General features: G+C 42.9%; 1 protein-coding gene across 1 annotated transcript in view; it reads right to left on the reverse strand.

Moving 5' to 3' along the window:
- Positions 1 to 3982: 3982 nt before the first annotated feature.
- Positions 3983 to 13789, reverse strand: part of LOC138569997 (spindlin-1-like) — a 117907-nt gene continuing 108100 nt past the window's right edge. Inside the window, exon 5 of the mRNA XM_069648513.1 lies at positions 3983 to 7508. Coding sequence (XP_069504614.1) covers positions 7297 to 7508 — 212 coding nt within the window. The 3' untranslated portion in view covers positions 3983 to 7296. The remainder of the gene's footprint in view (positions 7509 to 13789) is intronic.

Raw genomic sequence — 13789 nt, forward strand, 5'->3', positions numbered from 1 at the left:
AAGTCTAAAGGAGGATAATTCCACTGAGATTTTGTTTAGAATGTTTCTGTTGAGTTGCCACTCATGTTCCTTTTGTAGAGAGTTTCTGCTTCGAGTGTCCGCTAGAGCATTGAGTTCCCCTGAAACGTGTTGAGAGACTAGGAACATGTTCCGCTTGAGTGCCCACTTCCAAAATTGTTGGGATAGCCTAAACAGACTTGGAGAGTGTGTGCCTCCCTGCTTGTTTATGTAAAACATGGCAGTGGTGCTGTCTGTGGGGATCTGCACTGTTTGGCCTGCTAGATGCAGTTGAAAAGGTTGTAGGGCTTTGAGGACTGCTAGTAGCTCTAAAGGTTGATGTGGTTTTGGGCTGTGGTGTGTGTCAACTGGCCATGCACTGTGGGGTGAAGGTAATGGGCTCCCCAAACGGAGAGCGAGGCGTCTGTTGTAAGTATTGCTTGAACTGGTGGATTGTAAAAGGGTTTTCCTTTTAACACACTTTCCTTGGACCATCAGCGAAGTGCTTGTGCTAGGATTATCAAAACAACCACTAGATCTTCCCACTGATCGCTTGCCTGAGGCCATTGTTTTGCTAACCACTCCTGCATTGGGCGCATGCGCAGCAGTGCGCGTGTAACTAAAATGCATGAAGCCATCATCCTGAGTAGGCGCATTTCCTTGCGTACAGTTATTTGCCTACTGGCTAGATAGTGAGGTATTTGCAGCAACATGTTCTGAGGGGAAGACTATTCCCTCCCTTGATTTTATGCTCGCTCCCAGAAATTGCTTTGTTTGGCTGGGGACGAGACTTGATTTTTTCTCGTTGATTGAAAACCCCAATTGGAATAGGTCGATAGATATTTGGATGTTGTGCCTGCAAATTTGGGGTGACTTCCCTGTTATCAGCCAGTCATCCAGATAAGGGTACACTGGGATCGATTCTCTGTGTAAGTGCGCTGCCACTACCGCAAGCGCTTTGGTGAATACCCTTGTAGCCGAGGCTATGCCAAAGGGGAGCACTTTGAACTGGTAGTGTTGTCCCGCTATTTTGAAGCACAGCCATTTACTGTGCACTGGTTACATTGAAATATGAAAGTATGCATCATTCATATCCAATGTTGCCATGTAGTCCCCTTGTTCTAAAATGAGGGGATTACCTTCTGCAGAGTGGTCATGCAAAACTTTTGTGGCTTGTCATATGTGTTCGTGGGGCGCCGGTGTGGACTGGGAGCATTGTTAGGTGTTAGGTACAAGAAAGTGCGTTAAATAGATACCCGGTTTGCTGGGACGATCTCTATAGCTTCTTTCTCCATCAGTGCTCTGACCGCCTCCAGCAGTATGCATTCTTCCTGCATCGCCTTCCTTTGTCTTGGCGGGTGGTTGGATGGTCTTTGTATGAGCTCTATACAGTAACTGCATGCCATGGTGGCTATTACCCACTTGTCTGAGATGATCCCCCTCCAATGCGTGGGTAAATTGTGGAATGAGACCTCCTACTGGAGAGGCATGGGAGGGGACCCGGAGTGGGACGTCATTGTTTCGGTGGGTGGGTAGGGAGGAGGAAAGGGTGGAGCCTCTGACTGAGGTGGCCCTACCTCTTGCTCTAGACCTTTTGTAGACCCTTTGAAAGTTCTGAGGGGACGACTGTCCTTGCGAGGAACCCCAAGATGATGTTTGTCAACTCTGACTATAATTAGAGGAGCGTTGATGAATTTTGTCCATGAAAACACCTTGTGTTTAAAGCACCTCTTTGCACAAAGGGTTTGTTAGACAATTGCCCAAGCGACTTTAGTGTGCCGTATTCCTCTTTTGCGCTTTTATGAGAGTCCTCGAGCGCCTTACCAAACAGAGCATTTGGGTCAATTGGCATATTGAGTAGGCTGGCTTGTGTTTCGAGCTTAAAGCCAGATTGTCTTAACCATGCATAGTGTTTGATAAGAGTGCCCTCTGCTATTATTCTGCCAGCATTATCAGCAGCATCCAGGTTATTCTTTAGGATGCAGTTGGCCACTTGCTTACCCTCAGCCACTCTGTTTAGGATCTGTGATTTCAACAGCTCTGGGACTGTCTCAATTTGTTACACTTATGGCAATTTTAACTTGCCAAGAGGGTGGTGTTATTGGCAATTCTTGCCTGGTAGGCAGCCAAGGAAGACACTTTCCTGCCTAATGTATACATATTTTTACTCTCCTTATCAGGAGGGGCCTCAGCAGAGGCTAGATGTGTACCCGCCCTTTTTCTTGAGGTAGTTACAACGAGAGAGTCAGGTTTTAATTGACCGCTGATGTACAAAGGGTCAGAGAGGACTGGCCTGAACATTCTTTCAATACGGGGTTGACTGCCCTTGTAAGGTTAGGAATAAGTAAGGAAGGCTGAATGAGTCTTTGAATAGACTGCAGGAGGGTAATTGTGCCGCTGACTTTTTGTCCCCAAGGATGTACTTCACAAAGTCCTTATCCACCTGGGGCACTTGTGTCAAAAATGTTCTGCAGCTTTTAGAAGGAACTCATTATACTGGAACTTGTTATCTACCAGGGAATCAGCTACAAACTGGTCATGATGGTCCGGGGATTGGATGACAGATGTCAGCATCATAGTACTGGTCACCATAATATTGGTCCCCTTGAGAACCAGGATCTTGAGATCCTGATGTGTCAATAAAGTAGAGATCCCGAGAAGCATCATGTGAGGTGCTGGGCTGTGAGGCGTCTAAGCAAGCAATCTTGGCAGCTGGTTGACTTTTAGCTGCATCCCTTTGTGAGGGCCCTTTAAGACTAGAAGGTTGATCAGGGTGGCAGTGAAGGAAGTCCAAGCATGGCATTCTCCACATTATCCTGTCAATTCTTTCTGTGGTCCATTCAGTGGAGCTAGGGAACAGGGGTGTCTTGTATGCGAGGGGCACCCTCTATAGTAGCAGGCTGGTTGTGATGCATGGCCCCTGAAAGAGTGCGAAGGGTCCCTGGCCTGGGAAGTAGAGAATGTTGACGTCTTGGACTTTAGGAGTGTGTCTGGCACATGTTTCTTAATGAGTTCCCCCATTTTCGAGGTAGTGGAGAGGGCCGTTGAGGAGTCTTTGGAAGCATGTTCTCCGGCGTCTGAAATGTGGTCAGATTTATTTGCGGTGTCTGAAACAGATATGGATGTCTGTTATGGGAACCTGTACGGGGGCTTGGAGGAGAGAGACCGAGCAGGATGGCATAAAAGCTACAAACCTGGCCCCCCTAGCAGCAAGGCAGGTGCTAATAGTGAAATCAACAGACACAATTTCCTGCTGTCTTTACGCAGCACCCTTTGTCAGACTGCTCATACACTTCCCTAGCAATCACAAAAGAAAAAGAAGGCTAGTGTGAAGAGGATCACTGCACCTGCACACATCAGTGCCCGGTCCTGCCCACTTGTATTCACTTTGTCAATGGAATAGATGTGTAGTTGACAGGTTTCCAAATATAATTATATATGGTGAAAAGCTAGATTCAGATAAAACTGACTTAGCATTGTAGTAGATTATAAAATGCTACTTTACCTCATGTGGTCTATTTTCCAATAAATATTTGTGATTGTTGAGTACAATGAAATTCAATAAAAACAAGATCTGTGATTTTTGGAAAATGTACTATTCATTAGTGTGAATGCATAAGCATTGTTCCCATATTACACCTTTACTTTCCTGAACGAAGTGTATGAACTTCTCATTCCCCAGTGTTAGCTCCTGGTCATTTGTTAATGCAGGATACCCAGAAACTGCTTTTAGCTCCCGTTTACCCAATCTTAATTTCAATCCCTGCACTATTAGGAAATGTATGGAGTAGAATTTCAGTAATGCAAAAGCAAGGAATATTGCAAGTTATTAAACATTGTTTTGAAACACAAAACGATAAGTCTCATGGCTGAGATTCCAGTGCTCCACAGAGCAGGATCCAGAAAGTATAGAGATAAAAACGTCTTTGAGGATGATGACCGACTTTCTACGTCAATTCTGTTCCGAACAAGCAAACTATGTTCGTTGAAACAAAAAATGCATAGACTTTATTTAAATTTAAAAAAAAAAACTGTTTTAATTGCAAGTCTTGGCTGATCTAACAAAGCATCAACACACTGCAAGAAAACGTTCACAAAGATGGAAAGGGTGCACCAACTGAAGGGAATACTACTGTACATGTGCAGAAACAGGTATGAAAAGGACAAGTCAGTGTGAATCCACCCAAACAACGATACCAGTGTTCATGGCACTCTGGGAAACAGTAAAGGGAATGAATTACAAATACTTTAGATAACTTGACAATATCAGACTTCTCAATGTTCAGCTTGCAAAACTTCAGTCCATAGCAAGCATCGGTTAAGTATCAAAGACCAGCGTGGGCCAGTCAGCAGTACTTTGGCAGAGGTGGTGGTTTAAATCAGATGGCTCAATGAAAACAATCGGTAGTCCAAGATCTGGGTCTTTGCAAACGGGATCAAACTTTCACTGCTAAAATAAAGCCACTGAACCACACGTGATGCATCAACGTCAATTCAAGCTTCAGGTGCTTTCACAACCAGACCTCACAGCAAATAGCTACCAAACAGGCCATTGCAATGCAGGCATTAGCAATGCTACACTCTTAGAAGACAGTTCTATCTATACACAAAAACCATAAAAAGGTGGCCGGGCAGTATGCAATACCTACAATTGACTAGGCAGCAATCATTAACACTATCGAGGCAAAACTAAAACAGTTCTTGGCATGGGTAAAGTAAGCAGCTCTAAACTAATACGAAATAGGAAGATAGTACAAATAAGGAAGAGGAAGCAGGTCAAACCAGGAGCTTCGCCCAACATAGTGACAAAATGTGCAAATATATTTATGAATAAACAAGAGCGAAAAAGGGGTTTAAAAAAAAAGAAACTCCATTCCAAGACCAAAGATGACTGACCAAGAAAACGATTAGTATCAAACCAATACAACAACCCCCACCCCTACAAAATGTGTTGCAGCAGTGAGGGAGTTCATAGTTTATTGGTCAAGTTAATTTGGTTTTACCCAGTTCTCTTCCAAAATGTTGGAAAACGTATAATCTTCCTCAACTGTACAGCTTCTATTGCATCTCCCACAATTCACCTTAAGGTCACTTCGGAACCAAACCAATTTCAAATAGGGGCAGGAGGAAATGGACCCGCAAGGCGAGCTTTCGGATTAAAGAAAATAAAATAATCCCCATGTCTCATCTGTATTATGGATGCTGATGTGGAGAGGGGGATTTGTTAGATGCTCAAAGGATGGAAATAGTTGTATAACAAACACTGAACTCCCATTCAGATGCACATGTGTTCTACTACAAAGTGGAGCGTTAAGACCTTTGTATCAAGCAATACTGATTTGCCCAATTAACATCACTTTCAGAAATAAATGAAAGCATTGCTCTACCCAAACCACACTTTGCAGATGATGGTCTGCTGTGCGTGCAAAGCGCAGCCCTGGCCTAGTTTCAATCTCCATAGACAACAGGGCTCTTCCACATATACGTCTAAAAACAATGAGATGGGTGAAGGTCACAATATCACAAGTCTCCTGGGAGCAATTGGGTTTAATTTTGAGTGAAATAATTGGCCAATTAGATGAAAGCTTCCCCATAGATTTTCGCCAGGGTCTCCCATTTGGGCACTTAACAATTTCACAAGATCATGGAAGTTTACTTTCTGAAGGACATGCTCAGTTTGCACAAAGGTTGCAGGACAATCTTTGTGAACACTGCATACTGCGGTTATCTTGGACCAATGATACACACCTTTACTCTGACTAACATGCTGGCTTTGTAGTCAAGCTTCTGATACCCTTGATGCATGCATTTTGTTTTTTTAACTTATTTAGAACAGGTCTAGCTATATATAAAAGCCGATATCTCCAAAAGGAAATGGATCTTTGGACGACTGGCTTAGGAGACTCAACAGATTAAATATAAAGAGGCATGCAGAACAGGTTTTCTTCAGAACTAGAAGAGAAAACAAGACATCCTGTGCCAATACCCAGTGCCTTGAGGGAGACATTTCCTGTGGTATGTCAACTTACGTTTTATGGTAATACAATGATTGCTGGTGGCAGCAAATCTTTAGCTTGGCTGTCCTTCCTACAAATGTTCAAACAAACATTTTCACAGCTACCACAACAAAATGCTGGCTCGTATTAATTTCCAATTCCTCCTCACACAGGTTTCTTTCCACCCAGGGATTAGTAGCCTCAATGGGGTTATCACCCAATTTTCCATTTATTGCGTAACAGTGGATGTTTAATCATGACGAAGATGAATAAATAATATCCTTTTTTCTCAGCCATACTTCTATGGTGAAAAAACATTGAACTATTTTGGTGCCTGAGACTTTTTTGTTGTTTTGTTTTTTTGTACTTGAATGAATAAATAGGCCAGTGCTTAAAGACACTTTTTATACTGCTGCCACTCGTTTCAGTAGAAACAATGAAATTGTTTACACTTGCTAAAAAGGTGAGCTCGTGCACTACCAACTACGTTCAATATTTGAAAAATAAAACTCCAAGTCCACAAACGTTTCAGAGGTGGACAAGCTTCCGATTAAGAAGCTGGCTGTCTAATAGGATGCCCGGCGTTTAGAGAGAGACAGACACACAATGTACAGTATAAAACACCAGACTCTCATTGCTAGTCTCGACCTCGAAATAACATTGCAGAATTCCAAGGACTGCACCTTACACACAGCCTGTGCTTAGGACCTGCTGACATTATAGATGGTATAAAAGCCACATGGAGTTACTGTTTTGTGTGGGTTTCACAAACAAAATCAGGGATTGCATAAAGCATTTAATTATTTTAGTTAGTGAAACATACAGTTGTGTTTCTGGGGAATGTAGGATGATGCCACAGCCAACATTCATCTGCTGAAAAGGATACTCAAGCAATGGGCCATTCACAAAAGGCAGCCGAATAAACTCAATTATCCAATCTTACAGCAGTTATGAGGATGTTAGTTTCCTGCATGTAAAATGTAGGTGACCGATGCATCCCAAATGAGCGAGAGGTGTGGCTCCAAATAATTCAGTATTATTCAAGCCAACACACCCAAGTATCCAAAACCTTACCGAAAGGTTTCTGGAGCACAGGCTCTTGGAAGACTCGCACAACTCGGAGTCATTGCCACAGAATATAATTGGAACAGGGATCAAAAAAAGGAAGCCACAATGTACTATCACAAACCTTGGAGAAGCCCCTGGTTTAGACTATGACAGATGTGTCTTTTTTTCCGAAGTCAAGCTCTTTGAATGAATAGTAAAGGCCTTGTGACCCGTTTTTCTCTCATGCCTCCTCCATTCAGTATGTTTTGACCAAGTCGTAGACATAAATATGAAAGTCATCGGTGAACTTGATAAAGTACACAGTAGGCTTGGCTGGGACCTGGTAGATAAACATTCCAGTTTTCTTCACTCCCTTCTCATTGACATACTCCACTGGCTTTCCAGCCAGGCTCTCCTCCTCCTCTTCCTCGCCAGAACCACGGTCTGGTGGCAGCAGGAACTTGTTCTCTAGAATAATAATGAACAGGGCAGATGTTAGACAAGCAATAATAAAACAGATTTCTTATGACACTGACCATTCCTTCAAATCACCAGTTTCTTGCTTTTAAAATCAATCAATAACAAGCACTGTAAGACAAAACTTCAAAATGGCCAATAAACCTTTTGAGGCTACAGAACAAAACCTCATCTAATCACACTGAAGCCAAACAAACATACATTTTATTTCTAACAAGCGATACTCAACTTAACTGAAAATAAAGTCCAGCATGATAAATCCTAGTAGCGAGACATTCCCAAAACATTGGGAATTATTTGGTCTGTGCACAGACTAGTCTTAATAAAGCTGAAATAAACAAGCACCCACTACCATACTGCGACAGTTACTCAGCAGGTTTCATGGGTGGGTCTACAGGGAGGAGGGGGTTGGTGGTTTGAATCAAATGGTCTCCCTTAACCTGTATTGTTCCAAGACACAACTACATTACAGGAGCAATCGTGTAATGAGACATTGCTAGTGCTCATCAAACAGCACTTAACATCGATTGATGTGTTTTGTATTATTCCGACCGAAATCAACCTCGATAAAATGCAACAGGGCAACATCTAGACAATAGAAGTACAGCAGAAATGTGAAAAACAAAAAAGAAAGAAATCAGCAGCTGTACGTAAGCAAAAGAAGGGACATCAATTCCGATTGCAAACAAGCTCTGCGTAAAGTCCACACAATTAACGTTTCTCTTGTAGTTGATGGGCCCATATCCACAGGATGGTGGCAGATTCAACCCAATATGCTAGTCAAATAAGGTGCCTGGTGAGTTTTTCCTACCGCAAGCATAAACAGACCGATATATTTCACAACAGAGAGAGAATCTAGAAGGAGACAACAATATCAAAGAAGGTCCTTGCAGGGGGGGCCAGCGAGTGATGTACAAAGCTGAAGTATGGCTTCCAACAGCTGTATCCTCGCCACCCAAAGGAAGGGCTTATGCAACAAATATATGGATACCAGTAGCAGAATAGATTGCATCTTGTATTGTCGTGTTAAGGGTCCTTTTCCAGATGTACATTTCTAATGTTATGAAAAAAGGGACGATATATTCAAGATAAAAATTAATAAACAGATTGAATTTTATTTTAAAAACCTGTGTGATATATAATGCAGACACATTTGACACCACCACAAACACATTCAAGGCGTGACCAGCACACTCAAACTGAACCGAAGACCACTAGCCACAGTCAAAATAATTAGCAAATCTACTGAATTACTACAGAAATTGTTATACAATACTGCATATATTTTGCCTGGTATAATACAGCGTAAAGCAAAAAAGGTGGTCTCGCCATAGGTAATTCAACAGGCAGCAATGTCCACAAAACCTGCCCCTATTCTGTAATGGAATAACCAGACCTGCCACATTAGCATTCAGTGTAACACTGGACTCACCAGAGAGCTGCAGCTTTTCGGCTGATAAAAAGGCTGGGCAAGAACACTGAAGGTCACGCAGCACAACATTAAAACGACATTGAAGTGAGGAGGTTACCAGGGCAGCTTAAACAAATTAGGGATGACATCAAATAAATAAAATGGCCTAACTTGTGTGCACCCACAAGTAGTGTAGAAGGAAGAACTACTGCAAGAGTACAGATGGAATGAAGTAAAAAGTAGTCCAACAACGGGTCAATCAAGCGTAGAGATGGCCTAGCAATATCAAACACTTTCACAGGCAGTTAGTTGGAAACAGCCCAACAGGTTAGCTGGATAAAAGGAAAACCGAGTGCCCAAACATACTTTAAGGAACAGCTCATGTACATGCCGCTAAATTGTGGTGCAATTTGTGCTGCCAAATCCTTTTATTTTATTTTTATTATTTTTTTAAAGCCCACCGTACCAGTACAAAATAAGCCTTAGGAAGCCAACAGTTTTGGCCTTTTTTATAGGCATTTGCCAGGCACTGCCATAATGGTAGTACCGGGTCATAAAATGGCAACATCTGGAAAATGGTGCGTTTACCTGGGCATAGGATAGCAGTGGCTGGATTATCTAATACCTACACACAAGACAAGCTGGTTGTCTCCTTCAATGCTTAACAGGACTTCAGTGCAAGGAACATCTAATCAAGCGGTTCAAGACACTTATTAGGCCAGTAGCCATTACCTCACAGCAGCTTGCTTAAAAGGAACACTGACCCCTCACCCGAGTATCCTGTCCTCCGCTATTAGCCAGCGATCTCACGTACAAAATTGGGCATTATTGGTGTTCATGAGGCAGATGAGGGGGGATTAGAAAGCAGCAGATGCTCTTGGTTCACTTATTCTGAAGTGGTTGCTGGGACATACCAGAATCTGACTTCTTTAATATGTACAAGGTATTGGAAACGACGAAAATATTGAAGCGAGAATAGATGGTGAAGTGTACTGCTAAGTGTTTCAGTCTGCAGTCCTGCACAGTCTCCCTTCGCTTGCTCTGGAGCTCCTCCTACTCAGCTGTGCTGCTTACATCTGCGGTTCTTTCCGCGAAGCAGCCGCCAAGTGTGCTGATAAGTGTTTCAATCTGCAGGCCGCGGCACAAGGTCTCGGGGTGTCCCCCCTGCACCTTCCTCCTGGACTCATGGACCTTTGTGACTCTGGCGAGCGTCTTCCGGTCGACCTATCAATGTAATTGCACCACTCTACAAGACTTGCAAAATCCAGAAAGGAGCTAGGCTTGGTGTCCTAGAGACTGCAGGGATTTTCCTCCCTTTGATCTAGGTACCCTCTTCAAAACATTGCTCTGCTGGAAACTCTAGCCTAAGCTAAAAAGAAAGTCCTTTCCTTTTGTTCTCTTTTTTATTTCTGTTTGTGTACCATCTTGACCATAAGCAAGGGACTTAGAAGCCAATCTGGCATCAAGGATCAATTAGAAATTTTAGTCCCATATTGCATGCAGCTCAAGTGCAATCATGCTCCTGGAGCCTCGTCAGCTGGTTAAAGTCAACCAACCAGCAAACTGCCAAGAAGAAAGGACTGTTGCCACTTTAAGAGTGGGAGCAATTTCTGCCCAGGTTTTGTATAAAACAACTATTGCTCCTGTATACCATAATGTGGAAGGGGAGCATAGGTGCAATACAGAAGTAGCTATTACAAAAATTGAGAAGTGCATGCAATTCTGGGCCAGGTTACCCTTTGCAATGATGGGCCGGGGAGCAATGCTAAAGATGGTGGTTCTGCCAAGGCTTTTGCACTACTTTGGGAATATACCGTACCTGATTCCTAAGAAGTTCTTTACCAAACTGAATAGCATGTGTAGGGATTTTTTGTGGCATGGCACGCGAAATGGAGTGGCGTTATGGAAGCTACAGAATTTCCATGACAAAGGTGGGATAAAACTGCCCAATTATGAGGTATTATGTAGCAAGCCAATTGCAATATGTCGCCAAATGGCTTTCTGATGAGGAAACCTCGGAATCTAGGCTGTTCCGGCGTGATTGTGCACCATTTTACTTGAAGGAAATGATGTGGGCACCCAGGGCGGAAATGATGGGGCGCCCTAAAATGCTGCTTTTAGGGTGGAATATATGGCGTAGGGCATGCCAGATGATGGAGAACCTGTCCTCATGTTCCCCGCAGGTGCCACTGGTTGTATTAACGGGGGCAGATGTGCAGCTAAGAATGACAATCAGAAGCCACTGGGAACCGGTTGGGGTGGCAACAATGGGAGACATCTGGCGGGAGGGCTCTAGTATTACTTTCAAGGATTTGCAAGAAGAAACTGGGTTGCACGAAGGTCAGTACATTACATATTACAGAATGGTGCAGCGAATTAAGAGAATATGGCCTGAAACAGTGCTGGAGGAAGAACCAGATGCCACCATAGATACGATATATGACATAACAGAAGGGGGTCATGATGTTTCCAGAATATATGAAATGTTGATGTCTAAAGTGGGGAAGGAAGTCACACAGTTCAGGATGGACTGGGAAACAGAAGTTGGTGCCCCGATGGAGGATGGGATGTGGGAACGGGTGCAGGGGTATCATAAGAAGGTGTCTAGGAAAGCGAGACTGAAACAGATACAACTTTATGTTACGCATAGGCCATACATGACACCTTGGAGGATATCGAGGTTTGAGAATGCAGGACGGCAGGCATGCCCAAAATGCGATGAGGAGAACGCGGGCATGGTTCACATGTTCTGGTCATACCCGGTCATAGAACATTTCTGGGGTGCAGTAAAAGAGAAACTGGAGAAAAAAGGGGTTAAGATCGCAGTGGACACATTGTGGGCCTGTTTGTTGGGGGGGTTCCCAAGATCACGGAAGCTTAAGCATGTGAGTAAATTGAAGGACCTGGCTTATGTGCTTACAAAAAGGAGAATTGCCATGGGTTGGAAGACCTGCCATATGCCAAAGGTGGAGGTGTGGTGGCGAGATTTACAAAAATGAGCCGAGGCAGAAACCATGGTGTGGCAAGAGGCTAGAAACGCAGGTGGGGGAGGTGGAGACGGAGTCCCTGATGGCCTGGAAACTATTGATAGCCAAGCTGTTTAGGTCAATTGAAGACCTGGCAGACGCTATAGAAGTGGGGGAGGGAATGGGAAGCAGCGACTAGAAATTATGGATGTATATGGAAATGGTTGAAGGTTGTACTGCTTGTTTGGTTTGTATTGTTTTGTTGTGTGAACAAGTTAATAAAAACATTTTAAAAAAAAAAACTATTGCTCCTGTATGTTCGAACAACTTGAATGGAATAAAGTCAGGAGTTTCTGGATTCGGGACCTCGACTCATGGAAAGAAGTCACGTCGCAAATTTAATATACGAAAGCCTAACTCAATTCACTCGCTTATTGCAGGTCACAGAATAACTGACTTTCTCCTGTACCATTATCTTATCCAACACTACAATCCCAATGGAAATTAAAATCCTCTGCCGCTCCATCCCCCCTCCCAATCATCAAATGGTTTGGTCACAAATAAAACTGATAGGATTCTAACTCTTACGGCTGGGGAATCGTTCTATTACACTCCCGATTGTGCACCCAGCTGTCAGTGGGATAGAAACTCAGTCTAACATTATTCGCTCTCCCTTGAAGTCGACAAAGGCAAACATTGGGAAAACGACCAGAAAAAGAATAATTCCCTTCTGGAAAAACCTGCAAAGTTTACTGTAACAGAATTTACGAGTAATGGTGGACTTTATAAGAACTTTTCCGCACTGGTTATGTCTCCACTGATTGCAGAACGCCGAACAGAGGGGTCATCAACCCCGGAACTACGGATTTTTAACTCGGACTATTCATGAAACTCCCTTTATGGACTCCATCCTTCCCTCAACTGTGGCTGATTCATGCAATATTCCTTCCAGGTTAAATGTTGGAACTCATTCTGACCTAATGATGACACACTCTTCCTCACAGGTGGACCAATCTTCCTTGCGCGTCACCAATCTGAGTATCTTTGCACCACCAGGTTGTAACATCAAAGAACAGTGACTCCCCTTTTGGAGTTATGTCAATTTCTTTAGCATCGCAATATTTGCAGTTAAACCTCCTAGTCCTTAATGTCTGTTGGCACAAGGGGGGGGGGTGGACCTTAATGTTTTTTTATTCATTTTTTCTTTTTTAAACGACCACTGCTGACTTTGTACATTCATGGTTAACTTTGAAACCTAATGGCAGGGTTATCATAGCAGGCGAACTTAATTCAAATTGCTCTTTCCCAGACTTTGGTAATGAACTTTGGGATATTTCCACAGATATGCTACCCCAACATTTTCAAATCACACGCAGGAAGGAGCTGGTGTCTGGCTGTGGAAGCCTAAGGGCTCTATGCTTTAAATTGAATAACCCAGGGCAATGAAACTAATCAGTCTACATGGCACAGAGGTGAACGTTTGTCGATTTTAGATTATATTTTTGTGGATTGTTTTATAAGTTGCTGTACTCATTTTAAAGTTCTTAGGAATAATTGGAGTGCTCATAGTATATTAAATGCATTTTAAAAGCCAAATTTAACATCTTTATAACCACCAGGGAACGGGTCGGATTGATTGCACATTTAATATCTAATTGTGTAGGCAATGCCATCCGGTGGTCTGAGTTTAACATTGGAATCTTGAACTCAGACTTGAACCTAATTATGCAAACCAGATCTTTAGACTGGAAACTACAGGTTTTTAATGTTCAACACTTTGATGATTTAATTGCAGAAGTGGTCAATCGAATTAGATCCAGCTCTATGTTTAGGCAGATAAAATTTGTAAAAACGTATAATGAAGAGTTGGCTTCAGTAAAGCACAATACACATAT

Source organism: Ambystoma mexicanum, chromosome 1p (genome assembly GCF_040938575.1).
Source record: "Ambystoma mexicanum isolate Mex_15411 chromosome 1p, UKY_AmexF1_1, whole genome shotgun sequence".
Taxonomy (NCBI): domain Eukaryota; kingdom Metazoa; phylum Chordata; class Amphibia; order Caudata; family Ambystomatidae; genus Ambystoma; species Ambystoma mexicanum.